At 35.5% G+C, this 19,551-nt stretch overlaps 2 protein-coding genes and 1 long non-coding RNA gene across 3 annotated transcripts; 1 reads left to right on the top strand and 2 right to left on the bottom strand.

The window, feature by feature from the left end:
- Positions 1–1,200: 1,200 nt before the first annotated feature.
- LOC106422848 lies at positions 1,201–4,546 on the top strand. Its single transcript, XR_007335176.1, has 3 exons — positions 1,201–2,756; positions 2,856–2,945; positions 4,301–4,546. It is a non-coding gene; the product is annotated as an uncharacterized LOC106422848 (long non-coding RNA).
- A 2,636-nt stretch (positions 4,547–7,182) lies between these two features.
- Positions 7,183–11,186, bottom strand: LOC106397899 (E3 ubiquitin-protein ligase DA2-like). The gene is made up of 9 exons (XM_048774296.1): positions 10,410–11,186; positions 10,269–10,320; positions 10,141–10,186; positions 9,866–9,947; positions 9,628–9,772; positions 9,465–9,543; positions 9,067–9,124; positions 8,391–8,970; positions 7,183–7,312 (listed from the first exon to the last, which is right to left on the bottom strand). The coding sequence occupies exons 1-8, from the start codon at positions 10,602–10,604 to the stop codon at positions 8,500–8,502; spliced, it is 1,128 nt and encodes a 375-aa protein (XP_048630253.1). The 5' UTR covers positions 10,605–11,186; the 3' UTR covers positions 7,183–7,312; positions 8,391–8,499.
- Positions 11,187–12,108: 922 nt separating this feature from the next.
- LOC106422829 (VQ motif-containing protein 10-like) lies at positions 12,109–12,823 on the bottom strand. The gene has a single exon (XM_013863630.3). It carries the CDS (start codon positions 12,796–12,798, stop codon positions 12,334–12,336), a length of 465 nt encoding a protein of 154 aa, XP_013719084.2. The 5' UTR covers positions 12,799–12,823; the 3' UTR covers positions 12,109–12,333.
- Positions 12,824–19,551: the final 6,728 nt, after the last annotated feature.

Here is a 19,551-nt window from a genome sequence, read left to right as displayed (position 1 = left end):
TCTCATATTTCAGCTACGCTAGACAGCTTCTCTACTTGGTCTGGTTTCACAACCAACCGGAGTAAAATTGAGCTGTGTACTGCAGGAATGACCCCCATAGAAGCCGAAAACTTGTCAAGTAGTGGCTTCTCTCTTGGCTCTCTTCCAGTTCGATATCTTGGTCTGTCCCTAATGAACCGAAAGCTGCGAATCTCTGACTATAGACCTCCGCTGGATCAACTTAAATGGCGCTTTAGTTCATGGTCAAGCCGTGCTCTTTCTTACGCGGGTCGTAAACAGCTGCTTTCTTCCGTCATTTTCAGCAACATTAACTTCTGGTTCTCAACCTTTGTCTCTCTGCTCAAGGTTCCTGTGGAATGGGAGCATAACTAATAGAGCTGTAGCTAGGGTTTCCTGGAACTCTGTCTGTGTGCCATACTCTGAAGGTGGTCTTGGTCTGAGAGATTTGCTATCCTGGAATAAAACCCTCTCACTTAAACTCATTTGGCTCCCCCACACAGAAAATGAATCTCTTTGGGCTTCTTGGTCCAAAAAGCATAGACTTAAAGGTGCAAGTATTTGGATTCTTGATGAGTCTAAGCAAAGCTCTTGGATATGGAAAGCTATTCTAAAACTAAGACCTTTGGCTGAAAATTTTATTCGTTCTGAAGTGGGTAATGGGCAGACAGCAAGCTTCTGGTATGACTACTGGCTCCCAATACGTCCCCTAATTAAATTCTTTGGCAGTACTGGTCCAAGACAGCTCAGAGTTCCCTTGTCTGCAAATGTCAGTGACTCTTGTAACGCAAACGGTTGGATCATGAGGCCTGCTAGATCCTCGGCAGCAGAAACGCTTCATGTGCTCCTATGCTTTGTTTCGTCGTCAACGGAGAATGACACGTACTCGTGGTATGTTGAAGACTCTCAGGTTACTTCTTTTTCCACTAGTCACACTTGGGAGTTAATTAGAGAACAAGATGATAGAGTGGATTGGGATTCGACTGTTTGGTTTAGTGGTCACGTTCCTAGACACGCTTTCCATATGTGGATGACTAATCTTGATAATCTCCCCATCGTATTTTTAAAGACATAGACAGGCTGATTCGAAATATCATTCTGGCTAGGAAGGGGCGAAGGAAGTTCAGGAAATTAATGCAATCTTGGCTGAGATTTTCTTAGCATATTTGCGTTGGTTATTTTCATCCCAACAAGTAGGCCTTTTCTTGTTTTTTTTTTATCTTTTTTGGCATCAATCGGTTTAACCGCATAAACACTTTGTAGATTGTACAAATCCACTTTCATTTTTAATGATAATTCACATATTTATCCAGAAAAAAATGATTCATATTTCAAAATTTTTACATATATTAAAAAAAATGATTCATATTTTAAATTTTAGTTAAAAAAATATTGTTTGTGTGATTAAATATTCCTCATTACTTTTATACAATCAAATATCAATAATCACAACTGATTTTTTTTAAGTTCACAATTTACAATTACTACATAAATTGAAAATATAAAATGTATGCCTTTTAAAAATATTTTTCTAAAACATAAATATTTTTGAAATAAAAGTACTTCTCATATCACAAATACAAAAGTTTGAAGTTTCTTTGGTCAATTAGAGGCCCACTTAGTACCATTTCCAAATTTCAACATAAGACCATCCGCATTAGCGGTTTATAAGAGGTTCGTGGGCTCGAAATCTTAGGCCCAGTGAATTTAAAAAAAAAAAGAAAAATGCGATTAGTTTGATGAACCGGGCTTTGCGCATGAACCCGTAAGGGGTAGATTTTGCCACGCGGCGTACGCTGGTTGGTCAAGCGTTCCGCGTTGACGAGGAGGAAAGTCGGGCCACATCGTGTTTCTTCTCATTTTCCTCTTTCTCTGAAAATACTAGGGTTTCACCGTGAGAGGCGACTTTTCGTGCGACGACGATTCCCGGCGATTTTCTCGACGTAATCGACGACGAGCTCTTCTATCCACGAGCGTAGGTGAGTACCTTGTAGGTTTATAGCTTTATTGGGTCGATTTTGGGGTGGGAAGCAATTATTCGATTTTGAAAAAAAATTGGGGGTTTCGAGTAAGGGATCTAAATCGATATATGGGTTTCGATCAAGGGTTGTAGATCGTGATTGTTTTTTGTTTTAGGGTTCTTTTTTCTGAGATTTGAAATCCAATTAGGGTTTCGTTTTATGGGTGAGTGATGGGTTTATAAATTGAGTGATGGGTTTTGTTTTATGGGTTAAATCGAGTGATGGGTTTAGGGTTGTAGATCGTGATTGTGGTTTACGAGTAATTATTTGACAAAATCTTGATTTATTTGACAGATGGATCTGGAAGAAGATAGAAGACATTCAAAGAAGCAACACGAACACATCAACATGTTAAGTTTCGTGGCGGATTCTGAGTACGGTATTCCTAAAAGATGTCCGTGTGGTGGGAGACTCATTAACGAGGTGCGCGGGAAGGAGGACTACGACACTCTTCCTGGGAAGCGGTTCTTCACCTGCAGAAACTACGAGGTAAAGTCTCCTCTGTTAAACTTCACTTTAAGTTGTATATCATAATTTGATCATTCTTTATGTTCTATATTGTAAGTTGTATATCTGATCATTCTTGATGTTATAACCAAGGCTGATGGGCTCCATTATCGTCAGCCTTGGGTGATAGGTGTGCAGGAGGAGCTGGAGAGGCTAACTAAACGGGTGGAAGAGGCTGAGCAGGTGATGCTGGAGGTGTCCAATCTTAGTAAACAGTTTGAGAGACTTGAGGTTAGTCAAACATTTTTAGCTCTTTCATCGCTGTAAATTTTTTTTCCTTGTATTTGTATTACAGTTAACACAAATGTCATATACTTTTGCCATGTCCAGGAACAGGTTAATTCACTCAATGAGGCTGTCTATGACCTCACTGTGCAGGTCCATTCCCTCGAGAAGGTCTGCTTCGATTGACAATGAAAGGTTAGAGTCAGCTAAACTATATCTATGGTCATTGTTATCTCTGGATTGAAGCAGACGTAGGACTAGAAGTAGAACAAAAGTATAACGATTTGTAGAACTAGAACTAGACATAAACTAAACTAGTACGAGAACTAGAAGTACAAGTAGATATTATAAAATCCACACATTAATTGTTGGTTGGTTGGTTGCTGTGATTAATGTTGAATTGTACTTAGGTTGGTAGAGATAGTTTAATTTTCTCTCTTTTGAAACGTAAAACTTGCTGTTTTTTCGCCTGATTTGATGTCTATTGACTGCTCATTACTATGTAGTACTTCTGTAATGAATTTTGGTTGGTATAGTTAGTTAAATTTTATCTTTTTTCACACGTAAAAACTTGTTTAAAAACATAGTAACTCCATCCTTAAAATTTACAGAAACATCTTAACACCAAACCAAAACAAAAACACGAAACCCTCAAACCAAAACAAAAACACGAAACCCTCAAACATGGACCATTTTTCCCTTCACGCTCTCGGGTTTGTTAACCTATTAGCTTCGCAGAGCAGTAGTCCAATAGACGTTGACTCTGCTGAGGCTGCTGTTAACTCACCTGGGTTAATTAAACCAGCAGAAAGGAGAAAGTGGTCAACCAAAGAAGACCTTGTACTGATCAGTGCTTGGTTAAACACCAGCAAAGATCCGATAGTTAGTAATGAACAGAAGTTAGGGGCTTTTTGGAAGAGAATTGAGGCGTATTTCAATTCTAGTCCTCAGCTCATTGGCTCCCTTCCTCGAGAGTGGGGTCAATGTAAGCAGAGGTGGGGAAGGGTGAATGCAGAGGTCTGCAGGTTTGTGGGTTCCCATGAAACCGCTCTGAAGGAGCAAGCGAGTGGGCAAAGTGAAAATGATGTCATGAAGACTGCGCATGACATCTATTTCAATGACTACAATCTCAAGTTCACGCTTGAACATTGCTGGAGGGAACTTCGGTTTGATCAGAAGTGGAGGTCACACTCTCAGCCGAAGGAGAAAAGGAAGGAAGCTGGTGCGGAGGCGGTGCCTAAGGAGGAAGAGGTTAGGCCTCCTGGTGTTAAGGCTAGCAAAGCTGCTAAACGCAAGAAGCCAAATGAAGCAGCTTATGATCATATACATAGCATCCTAGCTGAGAAAAACACCATTTCCAGACAAAAGATCCTTGATCGTTTGCTAGCCAAAAACATAGACACACTTTCTGATAATGAAGTGGCTCTCAAGAATAAAGTCATCTCTGAAATGCTTTGATGTCTATTGTGTGTATTTCCTTGCTTTGCTTGAGTAGTTGATGTGTATTTCCTTGCTTTGCTTTACTGATTATGTTATCTTTTCTTTTGCAGGTCACGGGTTGGAGGTGACAGTGTTGCAGGTCACGGGTTGGAAGTTTAGGTTGTTGCAGGTCAATCTTAGTGGTCGTTACCTTTGTTTGTTTGCGGTTTACTCACGGGAAAGTGTAGGTTTTGTTTCTTTCTACACTGCAGGTCACTCATGTACTATGTCTCTCTATGTATTATGCTTTTGTTGTAACTCTGAACTTGATTCACGGATGTACTAAACCAGATCACGGATGTACTATGTTGTAACTCTATGTCTCTCTATATAAATGAAGTCTCTACTCTCTGCTTTTTAATCAAAGTTATCTTCCATTTCTTCTCTTGCTTTTGTTTCTCTTCTCTGTGTTGTTCTTGTTTCTCTTGCTCTTGTTTGTCTTGTTTTTTTTTTTCTCACTACAAAACGAACATTCAACAACATACAACAAACTACAACTAAATTCAACTAGGATGTTCTTGATCGAGTGAAGTCCGTGACCAACAAACAACATACAAGAGCAACTACCTTCAACAACAAACAAGAGCAACTACCTTCAACAACAAACAACATACAAGAAAAAGTCATCAAGGTAAGAAGTAAAAAAAAATTATTGTTAAGGAAAAATGGATAATGAAAATTAGAAAGAATTATAGTTAAAATAAAATATGGATGAAGTAAAAAAAAAGATTGGTAAGAAAATATGATTTATGAAAAGTAGAAAGAATTATAGTTAAAATAAAATATGGATGAAGTAAAAAAAAGGATTCTTTAAAAAATAAGGTTTATGAAAATTAGAAAGAATTATAGTTAAAATAAAATATGGATGAAGTAAAAAAAAGATTGGTAAGAAAATATGGTTTATGAAAATTAAAAAGAATTATAGTTAAAATAAAATATGGATGAAGTAAAAAAAAAGATTGGTAAGAAAATATGGTTTATGAAAATTAGAAAGAATTATAGTTAAAATAAAATATGGATGAAGTAAAAAAAAAGATTGGTAAGAAAATATGGTTTATGAAAATTAGAAAGAATTATAGTTAAAATAAAACATGGATGAAGTAAAAACAATTGGTAAGAAAATATGGTTTATGAAAATTAGAAAGAATTATAGTTAAAATAAAATATGGATGAAGTAAAAAAATGGATTCTTAAAAAAATATGGATTATGAAAATACAAATCCCCTTTTGTCATGTTAGGAAGAAAACATCAACAATGTCTTCCTCATCAAGTGATGAAGTTGATGAAGCTATAGAAGAAATGGTCGACCAAGTAGTTGATAATTACATCGACTCAATAGTTGAGGTTCAAGGCCACAAGCCGAAAAGACGAGCTTATATCGACAGAGATCGGAAACAAGAACGCAATTAACTACGGAACGATTATTTCAAGGAAAATCCTACATACCCACCGAAATGTTTAGGAGGCGTTTTCGAATGAACAAGCCATTGTTCCTTCGCATTGTCGAACGTATAAGTAATGAAGTTCCATACTTTCAGCAAAGACGAAATGCTCACGGAAGGAACGGGCTATCTGCACTTCAAAAGTGTACGGCAGCTATACGTATGCTGGCATATGGTCAATCGGAAGATACATATGACGAATATCTCCGACTTGGTGACAGTACATCACGTTTGTGTTTGGCAAATTTCACTGATGCAATAATACAATTGTTTGGAAATGAGTATCTACGAAAACCTACAGCCGAGGATCTTCAACGCTTACTCGATGTTGGAGAGGTACGGGGGTTTCCGGGGATGATAGGCAGCATCGACTGCATGCATTGGGAGTGGAAAAACTGCCCAACGGCTTGGAAAGGTCAGTTCACATGTGGTTCAGGAAAGCCGACAATTGTCTTAGAAGCCGTGGCATCACAAGATCTTTGGATATGGCACGCATTTTTCGGCTTACCAGGTACCCTCAACGATATCAATGTTCTTGATCGGTCACCTGTTTTTGATGACATCTTACATGGTCGAGCACCTAAAGTTAAGTTCAAGGTCAACAACCACACTTATCGTATGGCCTACTATCTTACTGACGGAATTTATCCAAACTGGTCAACATTTATCCAATCCATCCCACTTCCTCAAGGTCCTAAAGCCGAGAAATTTGCAGAAAAGCAAGAATCCGCCAGAAAAGATGTCGAACGGGCTTTTGGAGTATTGCAATCGAGGTTTGCAATTGTTAAAAACCCAGCTTTACAATGGGACAAGGAGAAGATAGGAAAGATTATGAGAACTTGTGTCATATTGCACAATATGATAGTAGAAAACGAACGACACGGATACGCTCAAATTGATACTTCTGAGTTCGAGTCAGGAGAATCAAGCAGAAGTTCGAGGGTGACAAGGAGAGAAAGTATTCATGTCGGTGATATGTTAGGCATGCGCATAGAAGTTCGAGATCCAGAGAAGCATGCTCGTTTGAAAGCTGATTTAATGGAAAATATATAGCAAAAGTTCGGTGATGAAAATGAATAAGCTTTGTATGTTATTGAATTTCTTGATTTATGTAATCTACTCTTAATGTATTGAATAAAAATTTTTAAAATATTTATAATATATTTTAATATTTTAATAATGTATTCTGAATATTTTGAAATTTTTAAAAAATAAAATAATTATTATTATTTTATTCCTATGAACTCTTTCTTGAGGTTCACCAATGCAGAAAACAATAAATACAGGTTCATAACTATTCATGGACCCACTAAAAAATATTAAAAAAAATTTGTGAACCCCAAAGGGGGTTCACCAATGCTCATGCTCTAAGAATCAAAGAACCTAACACAAACATGAGTTGAATATTAAGAAACTGGTTAGTTACTAAACCCTTCGGCCTGGTTTCTTCGACATTCTCTGGAAAAAGCGTATTCGTAAAATAATTTGGAAAATGAAGGGATATTGGACATCCTTGAAAGCCTCTCTTCTCATTTCTTTTAATATCAAAGAGACAAAACACATGTGATATCCTTCACTAACAAAAGAAAGAACCACAGAGATTTAATAACATAAGAAGCTTTTGAACACAACCCAACAATCTATCTTATTAAAACTCAAGTACAAAATTGGAGTGTTTGGAGACTTGAATAGGACTTTTAAAAATTTGGAGTGTTTGGAAACATGGATTGCAGTCTTTTAAAAAAAAATATTTTTGTTTGAAAACAAGGATAGTAGTATTAAGAAAAAAAGTAATGGGCTTATGTTTTTTTAAAAAATTGAAAGTTATCTAGGCCACTTTTAAAATATACCAAAATGAGTCAATCTAATTCCCTAAAATTTTTTTTTCTAAACTAACCATAAAACAAAATTTAAACTTTATATACATATTTCAAATCAAAATAATAATTCAAATTTGATTTATATCAAAAATTGATTCAAAAATATACATATATTCAAAAATGGATTTTTACTAAACTATTTTTCAATAACCATTATAAAAAAATATTGTCAATATATATAAGAAAAATATAATACAAAGCCCAATTTAAAATACCAACTCAAATTATGGTTTTCATATTTCATATTAAGTTTTAAAAATATAATATATGTAATTATTTATATGATGGTATGTATAAAATACTTAATTATATGATTACTTATATGATGGTACATATAAAATACGATTAACTATATGATGATAAAATACGATATATAATAATGACTAGGGATGGGCTTTTGGATACCCATACGGGTTTAGTTCTGATCGGTTTGTATTTTGGGTTTTTGGGGCCAAAGATTTCAGCTCCAACAGATTGAAGACCCAGAAATACCCATATATTTTCAAGTATTTAAACCAATTTAAAAGTATCATTTTTGATGTTTATATACGTTAAATCTAAAAATAATTAATATATATAAGTATATAAATCTATTTTTAGATAAATTCGGATACCCAAATACTTCGGTTCGGATCAGATTCGGTTCTCTAAATAACAAAATTTTGAATAATTAGAATATTTAATCAATTTATGTTTGGGTTTGGTACTATATCTTTGGATCGGTATCGGTTATGTTCCTCGGATTCATTTTTCCAAATCCTAATAATTACATGAAAAACAAATATCAACATATTTTTCAAAATATACACCCGCGCGCCTGCGCGGGTCAAAATCTAGTTTTCTATTAAAACAGGATATTCTGTTTTTTTTTTCTTTTTCTTTCATCCTATAAAAACAGACATTATATGAATGAAGTGACTACCATGAGTTTCCATTACTACACTATTTTATTGCCAACTAACTTCAGTTGGTGCACTTGTGGTCGTGGCATGAACCTCTGCCAAAGACACAGCCATAGCCATCATCATCTGCTCTTCAAAACTCTCTGGAACAATGACCATAGGAGGAGGAGGAGGAAAGTTGTGGAAGCCCTCTCCGTTCATGTACGAGCTTACATAGCTGCTGCTCCCTGTTTCTCCCATCTCAGTGTTGTTATGGTAATGATTATGGTGGTGGTCAATGTCGTCTACTTCTTGTTCTACGTCGTAGTAACTGTCGCAGTTGCCAGGAAGCATAGCGTATGAAGAAACGTTGACGTTGTGATTGTGATTGTGATTGGAGGATTCACCAACCATTTGCTGGCGTTCAGCAAGTGCAGAGATTGCACAAGAAGACGGCATTGCTGGTTCTTCTTCTGATACATACTGACTACAAGGTGCAATCTCTCCATTACCTGAACTTCTCTCCATCTCTGTTTCCTGTTTGAAACAAAGTGAAAAAAGCCATGGAGAATTGATATTTTTTTTCATTTCATAAGAGGTATAAAAATAATTAAATAAACAAATAATTATTACCTGAATGGAGAGCCATATTGCTTCCATAACCATTAATTCTTCAAGGTCAACATCATCCCTGAAGAGTTTTCAGAAAAAAAATTACATATATAAAGTCCAATACTGAATCACCTCAAATTAAAGTTACATCAATGCACATTGATGAGATTCAATTGTTGTTGGAAACATGGAAGCATACTTTAACCTCACAACATCCACTTATAATAGAAAGCACAGTGGTGCACTTGAGTCCTAAATGATACAGTGTTCCCCAAAACAAAACAAAACCAAGTCTACGTACTTAGCTCCCCCAAAACACTGGATGATCTCATTACACATCATGCTTTACCACTAATACATTACTTCATTGCAGAACTTGAGAAAGACAAAATAAAGAGCAGCCAAGTAGAAAGACAGACCTGTTTCCTCTCTGTCTAACTGACGTGTTCTGAGATGAAGCAGTTTCCGCATCTTCCATAGGAGAATTATAAGACATAGCTGCAAACCCAAGGCAAACAAAAATGAAGACTACCACCTTTGTGATACCAAGATTTGACACTGAAGTAAGAAAAAAAGACTGACCTGAAGCTGAGCCATATTCAATTTCACCAGTCACTGCGCTTGTGCTAGAGGAACATGATTCCAAACGTTTCTGCATTTTCTCTTCATCATCCTGCATTTCTTTCTGCCTCATCCTTATCTTGGCTTCTATAACCAGTTGCTCCTCCTTTATAAAAAAGGAACATTACATATAAACAAAGTCATTACATCAACCTTGACTGAGAAAAGGTAACAGTAAAAGATCATTTCCAAATCTTACAACTTGCTCAATGCCCTTCTCCTCCTTGCTCTTTACTCCACGGTACTCAACAGCATAGTTGGGTGTTTTACAAAAGGGGCACCTCATAATGTTAAGGAGGACATCAAAGTACTAATAAAAAAACAAGTCCCTAAAGGCTCATGAATTATTTTTCAATAACTAGGAGGTGCTGGAGGGACATGAACCTATGACTCCTTAGATACCTACTAGATAATCTAAGAGTTTTAGCCACTAGACCAGCTCCTCGTTGGTTTATGATTGAGATTTAAGGATACTGAGTAGGCCGAGCTGAATTAGGATTCTTCATTTGCAAAAAACACTCTGCAAACAAATTATAAAACAAATCAAAACGGTGGAAACAAGAAGCTAATAAGCAAAAGCTGATGAGATAGATATACTTCACCTGTACAAATGCTTTTCATGCAACATCTTGACCTATTGAGGCTAGGATAGTACTAGAAACACACACACAAGAAGAAACATCAGAGTTAGATCTACAATGAATGAGATTGCTATGCATTCTTGGAAAAAAAAAAACACAAACCAGAAAGCAAATGGGGCATTCTTCGAGTTCATGACAGCCTTCATCGTCTCCAGGGTAGCAAGGAGCAAGCTTAGACTCAAGAATCAGTTTCCTAAGCTTTTTAATGTCGACATCTTTGTTCAGATACAAACCTTGTGGCTTTGTATACTTTTCTTCCACCGCTTGTCTCCTCCTTCCCACTAGCTTATTACCCATCTCACAAAGTTCTAATCTTTCTTCACATTAACAGCTAACAAAAAAAAAAACAATTCCTTCTCTACAAATTACAGTCACTATCACTAGTCTAAACTCTAAAGGTAAAGGAAGGTTACAAAGGTGAATACAGTTTCAGCACATAGTTGGGCTAAAACCCTAAACTTTACATTAATTTTAAAGGAATTAGCAAACTTAAAAGATAAAATCGAAGAGGGAAAAACCTGAGAAGTTCAGAAGAGAACAAGAAACGAGATCGAGATGGGTTTTGAGGTAAACGATAGGAGACACGATCAGAACTTTACTCTGGAGAGAGAGAGAGAGAGATGCAGTGTTTGTTTCGTATTATATAAAAACAGAGGATTAGATGAAGTTCTGTATCTGAAAATTGTATTTTTTTTTTCTTTGCTTTTATTTTCTTTTTAAAAAAAAATATTTTGACGGAAAATCTCGAGAGAGAGAGAGAGAGAGAAGAAGAAGAAGATGATGATGATGATGAGGTGGTGGTGGTGGCGGAGAGAAGCAAAAGGGTCACAGGTTACGATGGAGTAAGAGGTGATGCAAAGAATCACTCTCTGCTTCTTTCTCTTTGACACGCTTAAAACGATGTCGTGTCATTCAGTTTTTGGTTTGTTGACCGGAAAAAGATTAGAATATACGAAATCTTGTGGAGGCGGTTTTGTCTTAAGTACCGAGTTTGGGTTATGTCTTTTTGATTATCGTTATCCATTTCTTTAATTGTATGCTTTGTTTGTCGTATTACATAATTAATCTAAATATTCGTAGTTTCTTTACTATCATAAAAGTTGAAGAAAACACAAAGTATCTTTGGGGTATTGTTTAAAAATTAGATTAGTCGGCGTTAGTGTTACGTTTTATTGAATTATAAGTTTCTTGACGACAATACTTCTTACGGGATTCTAATAGCTACCTAGATTTTTGTTATACATATGATATTTTATGTTGACGTATAAAATTTCTAATAATCGTTGAATCAGCCCCCACTGATTACAACAAGAAAAGGTGAACATAAATGCCAGAAAGCTAGCTAAGTAAAAATATATGTGAGACGGGAAAAAATCGTATGTATGTGTTTGGTTGATGGAAAATAATTTTGGTTCAACCAACACAAAATGAGCTATGGTTGGTTAGAGAGGGTCAACAATGGGTTTTGTTGCTATGTGCCTTCAGCCATTTACGCACTTACACAAACCTCTTTTCATATATAAACACAAAAAAGATTAGTTCACATAATCCTGATTTGGTTGTTGTGAACTAACATATTTAAAAAAAAAAAGCTGTAGAAGTTTTGTCCAGAGAATATTATGGTACCGTGCTTTCTAAACATATATGGAAGTATACATTAATATAAGTACTTTGTATAAAATTTTCAAATCCAAAAACTTAAGAAATTTCATTATAGAACATCAACAGTAACACACTCTTTGGACTTTATGGGCCATCAAAAAACATAAGTAGGTCTTGAGAACGTTCAAGAAATGGGCCGTACTATAATGCAATTTATATTATTGAGTTGTCAAAATATAATCTTCGTAATTTGACCTAATCTCAGAATGACGATCCACTTAAGGAGATGATTAATCCACTAATCACAACATTATCTAAGCAAATGAAAGCGAGATTTGATTTTTTTTAAGGAGAAAAATATTAAATCGATGTCAACAAAAAACATGAAAATGTTCAACCAATAACATAAATGCAATTTAATGACTCAATTTTCTGACCATAGCTTATAGAACTCTTCCATGGCAGGCATCTCCTTGAAAAATCTATCAAACTCCGTCGTCGTCTCCACGCCTCCTCTTCCACCGCCACCATAAAGCCGTCTAGTATCATGGCCATTTTTATTACCTCCATCGTAAGCGTAAGCGGAGGGAGACTCGTAAGGACCGGCGGCCACGATAGCATCCTTACCGGTGAGTTCTTGAACAACATTCTTGAAGCTACGTGCATCCGTCTCAACGTACTGTGTGTTAATGAACACAACTTTCATTGGCTCCTGTTTCACTTTCCCTCTTCCAGACATTATTAAACTAAGTTTAAAGGAAAAAAAAAATCTGAGAGTTTTAGTGTTGATGACGATGATGATGAATGATCTTTTAGAATGCAGTTTTAGAGCTCTCCCAGATGTTTGTAATTTGATATGCCTGCTTGTGTGTGTATATATACAGAGCATATGATATATCTTTGTGGGGCACTGAAGTGGGTCAATTTTAATATTATTTTTTATTATATGGTCCTACATGAAATATACATGACGACCTAGCTTTTTATTTTTTCTGACGCCATGATATATGTCATTTTAGTAGTGGTCGTTGATTTCACTAATTATATATGGTTCTCTAGTTCTAGAAATGCTTACCTTTGATGGTTTGTCTGGACATTTATATTTATACGACTATTATATGCTAATGATATGACTACTACATTTTTTTCCAAAATACATAAACTAATTTATTCTGAACAGTATAAACTAAATAAAGTTGTTTACAGTCATCATATCCTTGCTGATTACACTCATAATCACATGGTAATCGATTTTGCGTAAATACGAACTCTTTTTATAGTTAGGACATGTTGACCGTTAACAGAGTCCAGCAGCCTTCACGGACCAAATATTAAACTGTCATATCACTGTTACTATCTAACAATATTGAATTTACGGAAAAAAAACATATTAACATTTTTCTTATCGCGGTCAAAGCACACCTTCTTTGATGAAACCCCATCACATCAAGTTAAATGCAGCCTATGAAAATATATATATATAGAAAGTTTAGAAAGTGTTTGCACGTGGTGTAGAATTTGCACGTCCCAAACACCATTTCGCCATTTAAAAAATTTACTGGTCTGATGATATTCATGCTTCTAGAAAAATTAGTTATGTGATTATAATTTCTTTAAATTACTATCCATGTTTCCTGTTTTGGAACAAAAAAAAAACTATGTGAAAACATCACATAATGAGGTGGATATTGATACATAGTATAATTTTACTCGATTGAAATAAACTCAAACTATTATGGGGTAACTTTTGGTTATATGTCTCTGGAGCTAATCAATTCATAACTTGATAGACAGGTATAGTCAGGGGGGAACCGAGGTAGGATGAAGGTGTGGCACGTGCCCCACTCTATTTTTTATAAGATTTTTGGTCAAAATTTAGGTAAATGCCCTTATTTTATATGGTTATTACATTATGTCCCCCATGTTTTATAATTTTTTGGGTCCGCCCCTGGGTATAGTTAATCATACTTTTTAGATACTTTTGTAATAGAGGTTAGAAATTCCACAATGATGCAAGAAGTCAAGGTCCAAGGATAGTTACAGACGATGTTTCATGGAGAGCTTCAAGATGGACCCATCTTCCCTCTATTTATTGCCCTTTGTTTTGTTGACTCATATTCATTCATTCCACAAATTATCTTTCACAAACTGCAAGTACTTCGAAACATGCGTACGGCTATACCTTTGCGATGTCTCTAATTATGTGTAACTATGTATAACCATGGCAAAACTATTAGACTTATTCATTTTGTCATTTTCGTATGAAGAAATCACTGGGTAGAATATACAAATTAAGGCAGTAATCAATCAATTATCATTATGATATACAAATTCATTTAAAAAAAAGATTTACAGATTCATTATTGTTTATGTAATATTCAGAATATATATTCAGATACACATAAACATACAAAGGCAAAGTCAAGCTTGGATATGTATAACAAATCAGAGTAAGATTTTGACTAAAAATATATACTCGGACCCTGCATGTTTTCTTCTTTTATATTTTATCGCCTTTTAGATAATTATTAAATCATTTAATAATTTTGATAAAGTATCACAAAATCTCAATTCTGGTGACAGTGAGCTATGTCGGAAAGGCCAACCCACAGTCTGCTATATCTATGAAGTTTAATCATTACAACCAGATCCAAAATCTATACATTTTACACCTAAAAGCCGCTACTGCCCAAAAAATCAATCATCCAAGGCCAAACACAACCAACCTCAAATATGATACAATGTTTATGTTGGGTTCAATCAAATATTTAATACATTGGGATATTTTCCACTATTTATATTATATGTTGAGAGCATTACATTATGGGTTACTTTTTTTGGATCTATAACATATTGAGGTACTTCCAGCTGGAGGTGTACTTTGGAACTACCTTTTTGATTTTCTGTTCCCAAAGTACCCTTGATAGAAACGAGACTTTGGTCTTGAAAAGTAAATACTAGTTGGTCTCTTTTTGTTACAATTAATTGGTAGATTTATTGAATAGTGTGCTTTAATGGGAACCGTTAGATTAAAGTGTGATAAACTCAATCTAACGACAGGTACAAAAGAAAGTACAAATCAGATAAATATGTATGGTCAGATATGATGTGGTCAATATTTTTAAATTGAAATATATGACTACTTATTTGCTCTTATGTGAAACCACCACATGGTGGTTGTTGTCTTTTGTGGTTGGAAGAAGTGTGGTTGAGTGAAGGATGGTTGGCTGATATGTTGTCTGGTGAAGCTTGGCTTGGTGAAACGTGGTTGTTGGTAGAGATGTGGTTAGGGTCAGAATCAGGGTTATTGTTCATATGGTCAGAATCAGGGTCAGTGGTCGGATTAATGTTCATGTGGTCAAAATTCTGTGTTTATGTATTCAGGGTTTTCTCAGAAAGAATTGCAGCGGTGGTTCTTCGAGTGCGGTGGTGGCCGTGAAAAGAGTTGTGGTGATGGCAACGAAAAACTATTGTGGTGATAGTAATCATGTAAAAAATCAAGATGGTAGTGTTGTTTTGAAAGATTTTCAGATCTGAAAAATATAAAAAAGAAAGAGAGAACGAGAAGAAGGAAAGAGGAGAGGCAAATGAAGAAAGAAGGACAAGAAAAAAAAATGATAGATTTTTCAAAGAGATATGGCGTTTGACAAAGGAGATGTGTGGGAGAAAAGAATGAGAGAGAAAACGAATTAGAGAGTTAGGACATTAAAGTTCCATCGTAAATGTAAAGGGAGATTGATTGAGTAAAGTCCCCCCACTTTTCTAGTTGGTTAGAGTTCAAAGGGTTTTTTAGGTATTTTGTCCAAAAAAAGTATGTGACATGCTCAAAGTATGTCTAGATGTAAGTTGGCAATAAAAAAATATGTCTAGATGTAATTTTTTCTTATATGTTTGGGGTTTTTGCAAAATTGACCTACAACTTAAAGTCAAACACAAAACTAACCTCCATTTTTTTTGAAAATTGGTTTTGCCTTATTCACCCCACAAGTTCATATAATTTACGAAAATACCATCAATTTTTTTTTTTTTCGAAAATGACATTTTTACTCTCTCACCCTCATCATCTTCAAGTAATTACAAGATTGCCATTGTCATCAATACCACAACCACCATGAACAACCAATTTGAAGCTCTTAATGCTCCCAAAATCGATTTACCCTTCTTCTTTTTCCATTCTTGTGAACTAAACACAAGATATCTCTCACTTTCTCTCCACAAGGAGCTAAAAAAATCCAAGATTTTGATTCTAAAATTTTTATGGTTCATAGAGTCATAGAAGCTAACGATTCTAGGTGGGTGACTTTCGTTTGTGATTATGTGTGCTTGGAGAAGCCTTATGTATGCTAAGGAACTTATCTCACCAATTTAAGGTATGACATCGAGTTTTTTTCCAGATCTGTTCATCAGACGACTTACTTGGGAAGTCGTCTGGCTGTAGACGACTTACCTGGAAGTTGTCTGGCTGTAGACGACTTACCTGGAAGTCGTCTGGTCAACGCAGAGGTTATTTTTGCAATTGACTTTGAAATCTGTAACTTGAGACGACTGAAAGTTAAGTCGTCTACTATTGTTTAGTTTCAAAAAAAATTCCAAAGAACCTAGACGACTTACATTTCAGTCGTCATAGATTAGTTTTGCATTTGACTGGATAATTTCAGAAGTTTGACTTCCCAAGACGACTTACATTTCAGTCGTCTGGCGAAAATTAAAATAATAATATTTTTTAAAAGTAAACGACTTACAATTAAGTAGTCATAGGTTAGTTTTGCAATTGAAAAAAAAACTTCAAGATTTAATTATACAGAGACGACTTATAATTCAGTCGTCCACCAGACGACTTACAAGTAAGTCGTCTAGGATTTTTTTCCGAGATTCTGGTCAAACCTCGTAAATCCTGGACGACTTACATTTCAGTCGTCTCGTGGACGACTGAATTATAAGTCGTCTGTATATAATTAAATCTTGAAGTTTTTTTTCAATTGCAAAACTAACCTATGACGACTTAACTGTAAGTCGTCTACTTTTAAAAAAATATTATAATTTTAATTTTCACTAGACGACTGAATTGTAAGTCGTCCAGAAAAGTCAAACTACTGAAATAATCCAGTCAAATGCAAAACTAACCTATGACGACTGAAATGTAAGTCGTCTAGATTTTTTGGAGTTTTTTTTTAACCAAACAATAGTAGACGGAGTTTGGCAAACGAGATTTCAGATCTGAAAAAAAGGAAGCGGACAGTCAGTTTAAACTACGAAAATACTCTACGGCATGAAGGAGAAACGAGTTTCGTCGTAATCGGAGAGATTACCGGTGAAGGTAACGGCGGAACACAACCACGGTAGGGTTTTCGTCTTATCGCCTTCGAAATCGCCGTTGGAGAGAAACAGCGCTAGGGTTTCATAAAGTTGTGAAATAGTGAAAAAATAGCTTTTATATGTCCAGTAAATAATCCGGTTAGGTTAAAACGTACATTGGTAAAATTAAAGGTTCGATACGATGTGGACGACTGAAATATACGTCGTCCGAGTAAATTATTCAACAGACGACTGAAATATAAGTCGTCCACACCCTAAACATAACCCCTAAACTTAATTATCTAATTAAGCACTTCATAAAATCAAATCAAATTTGAAAAGTGTTTACTATACACAGAAATAAACACATATAGGTGAAAACTAATTTTTGAAAGAAACATTTTAGTTTTCCAAGATCTAACCCTAACAATACATACAATACTACAACATATGTTTGCCAAACTCCTAAACCAAAGAATATCATGATTCACTACTTCCACTCATCTATCTTCAAAACAAATCATTTTTATCATATCTTAATTTATATCACTTAAAACTGTTTATAATCACCTGATTTTTATTTTTCACGCATCAAAATATTTTTTTACAAGATTTATAAATTATTTTTAAAATAAACTGGTACCAAGCGACTTAAACTTCAGTCGTCCAGACGACTTCCAACATCTCAGACGACTCAGACGATTTACTGGGGCAATATTCGTAAAAATGGCTTCTGTTTTTTTGTTTGGTCACAAGGGGCTGAGCTGTAGTTTTACTAGGCTTTTAAGTTAGTTTTACATTTGATTCAAGTTTGGATATAAGTTTGGGGTTAAAATCAAGTTGTGGGTTAGTTTTGGCAAAAACCCCTATATGTTTTTGGTAAGTGATCCCAACTTTGGTATCTTAGAACACCATCTAAATATTTACTCCACAACTTAAAATTAACCCTGATTTTTTCTAAAATATTTATAGCCTAACACCAGTAGTCTAAACCGATGCTAACACTAAAACCAAACCTCCTAAATTCAATTGTTTTATTTTTCGATATAGACTCGTGTTAATATTACTTCTCCTTCGCAATAAACAAAGAACAAAGTTTTTATCTGAATCCATCGCATGCTATACTAACAGCCATTCTCTTTGATTCGAATGAAAGTTTTGGCTTCTTCAATCATTTGGTGAAAGAAATCTTCAGATGTCAGCTGCAGTTGATCAAGGCCATATGTAAGTGTATCAGATATGTCTGAATCCATCTCATGCTACCACTACAAGAAAACAGCGGTATTCTGACGGACGTTCCGACGGAAAATGAATTCCTCGGAATATACCGAGGAATTTCCGAGGCAATTCCGAGGAAACACAAAATTTGGCTTCCTCAGAATTTCCTCGGAATATTCCGACGGAATTCCGAGGAAAATTCATCTCGTCGGAATATTCCGACGGAATACCGAGGAAACTAGTATTCCTCGGAAAAAACCGATGAATTCCGAGGAAATATTATAGACGTTAGAGAGCCGTTGGAGAGCCGTTGGGGGATTTTAAAAATTCCGAGGAAATTCCGACGAACTAGCCGTTTGCATCGGAATTCCGTCGGAATTTCCTCGGACTGTCGGCAGGATTTCAACTATAAATACAAGCACCCCTCTTCCTCTTCATTCACTCCATATCTTCATCCTCCCTCTCACTTTCTTTACACACGAATTTGATTCATAAAAAACATGTCTTCTTCAAATTATTTTCGTTCTTGGATCGATCGACCTCATTTGGATCCGAACACGAGATTGCTTACGGAAGAATACCAACAAGGTATAACCGAATTCATGGGGTTAGTTCACCGACAACCGGAAGCAAAAACAGGTATGTTAAGATGTCCTTGCTCTAATTGTAAAAATAAAAAAGTTATTAAACAATGGGATGTTTGGACTCATCTATATTTGAGTGGGTTTACACGAAGTTACAAAATTTGGTATCATCATGGAGAAACTGATTATGAACATGGTAGTACTAGCGAACCTCAGCCAGCGGTTAGATTAGAAGATCCAATTAGAACGGATGTAGATTACGGTGTAGGTACTGAGCAGATGGTAAATGATCATTTTAGAGGGGAAGATTTACCCAATGCCGAAGCTAGGAGATTTTATGATATGTTGGATGCTGGAAAGCAACCATTGTACGAAGGTTGCAGAGATGGTCATTCAGCTTTATCATCTGCTACAAGATTGATGGGCATTAAGACGGATTATAATTTGGCTGAAGACTGTGTGGATGCGATTGCTGATTATGTAAAAGGTATTCTACCCGAAGATAATGTAGCTCCTGGCTCATACTACGAGGTTCAGAAACTCGT

This window comes from Brassica napus, unplaced genomic scaffold (assembly GCF_020379485.1).
Source record: "Brassica napus cultivar Da-Ae unplaced genomic scaffold, Da-Ae ScsIHWf_3070;HRSCAF=3881, whole genome shotgun sequence".
NCBI lineage: Eukaryota > Viridiplantae > Streptophyta > Magnoliopsida > Brassicales > Brassicaceae > Brassica > Brassica napus.
This window is presented reverse-complemented; position numbering and strand designations above follow the sequence as displayed.

Bases quoted from the DNA above. Each gene is read 5' to 3' on its own strand.
- LOC106397899 (XM_048774296.1), bottom strand. From the start codon at position 10,604: ATGGGTAATAAGCTAGTGGGAAGGAGGAGACAAGCGGTGGAAGAAAAG. The intron at 10,321-10,409 runs GTTTGTGTTTTT...GTGTGTTTCTAG, and splicing joins AATGCCCCATTTGCTTTCTG to TACTATCCTAGCCTCAATAG. The intron at 8,971-9,066 runs GTAATAATTATT...TGTTTCAAACAG, and splicing joins CAATATGGCTCTCCATTCAG to GAAACAGAGATGGAGAGAAG.
- LOC106422829 (XM_013863630.3), bottom strand. From the start codon at position 12,798: ATGCTCTGTATATATACACACACAAGCAGGCATATCAAATTACAAACA.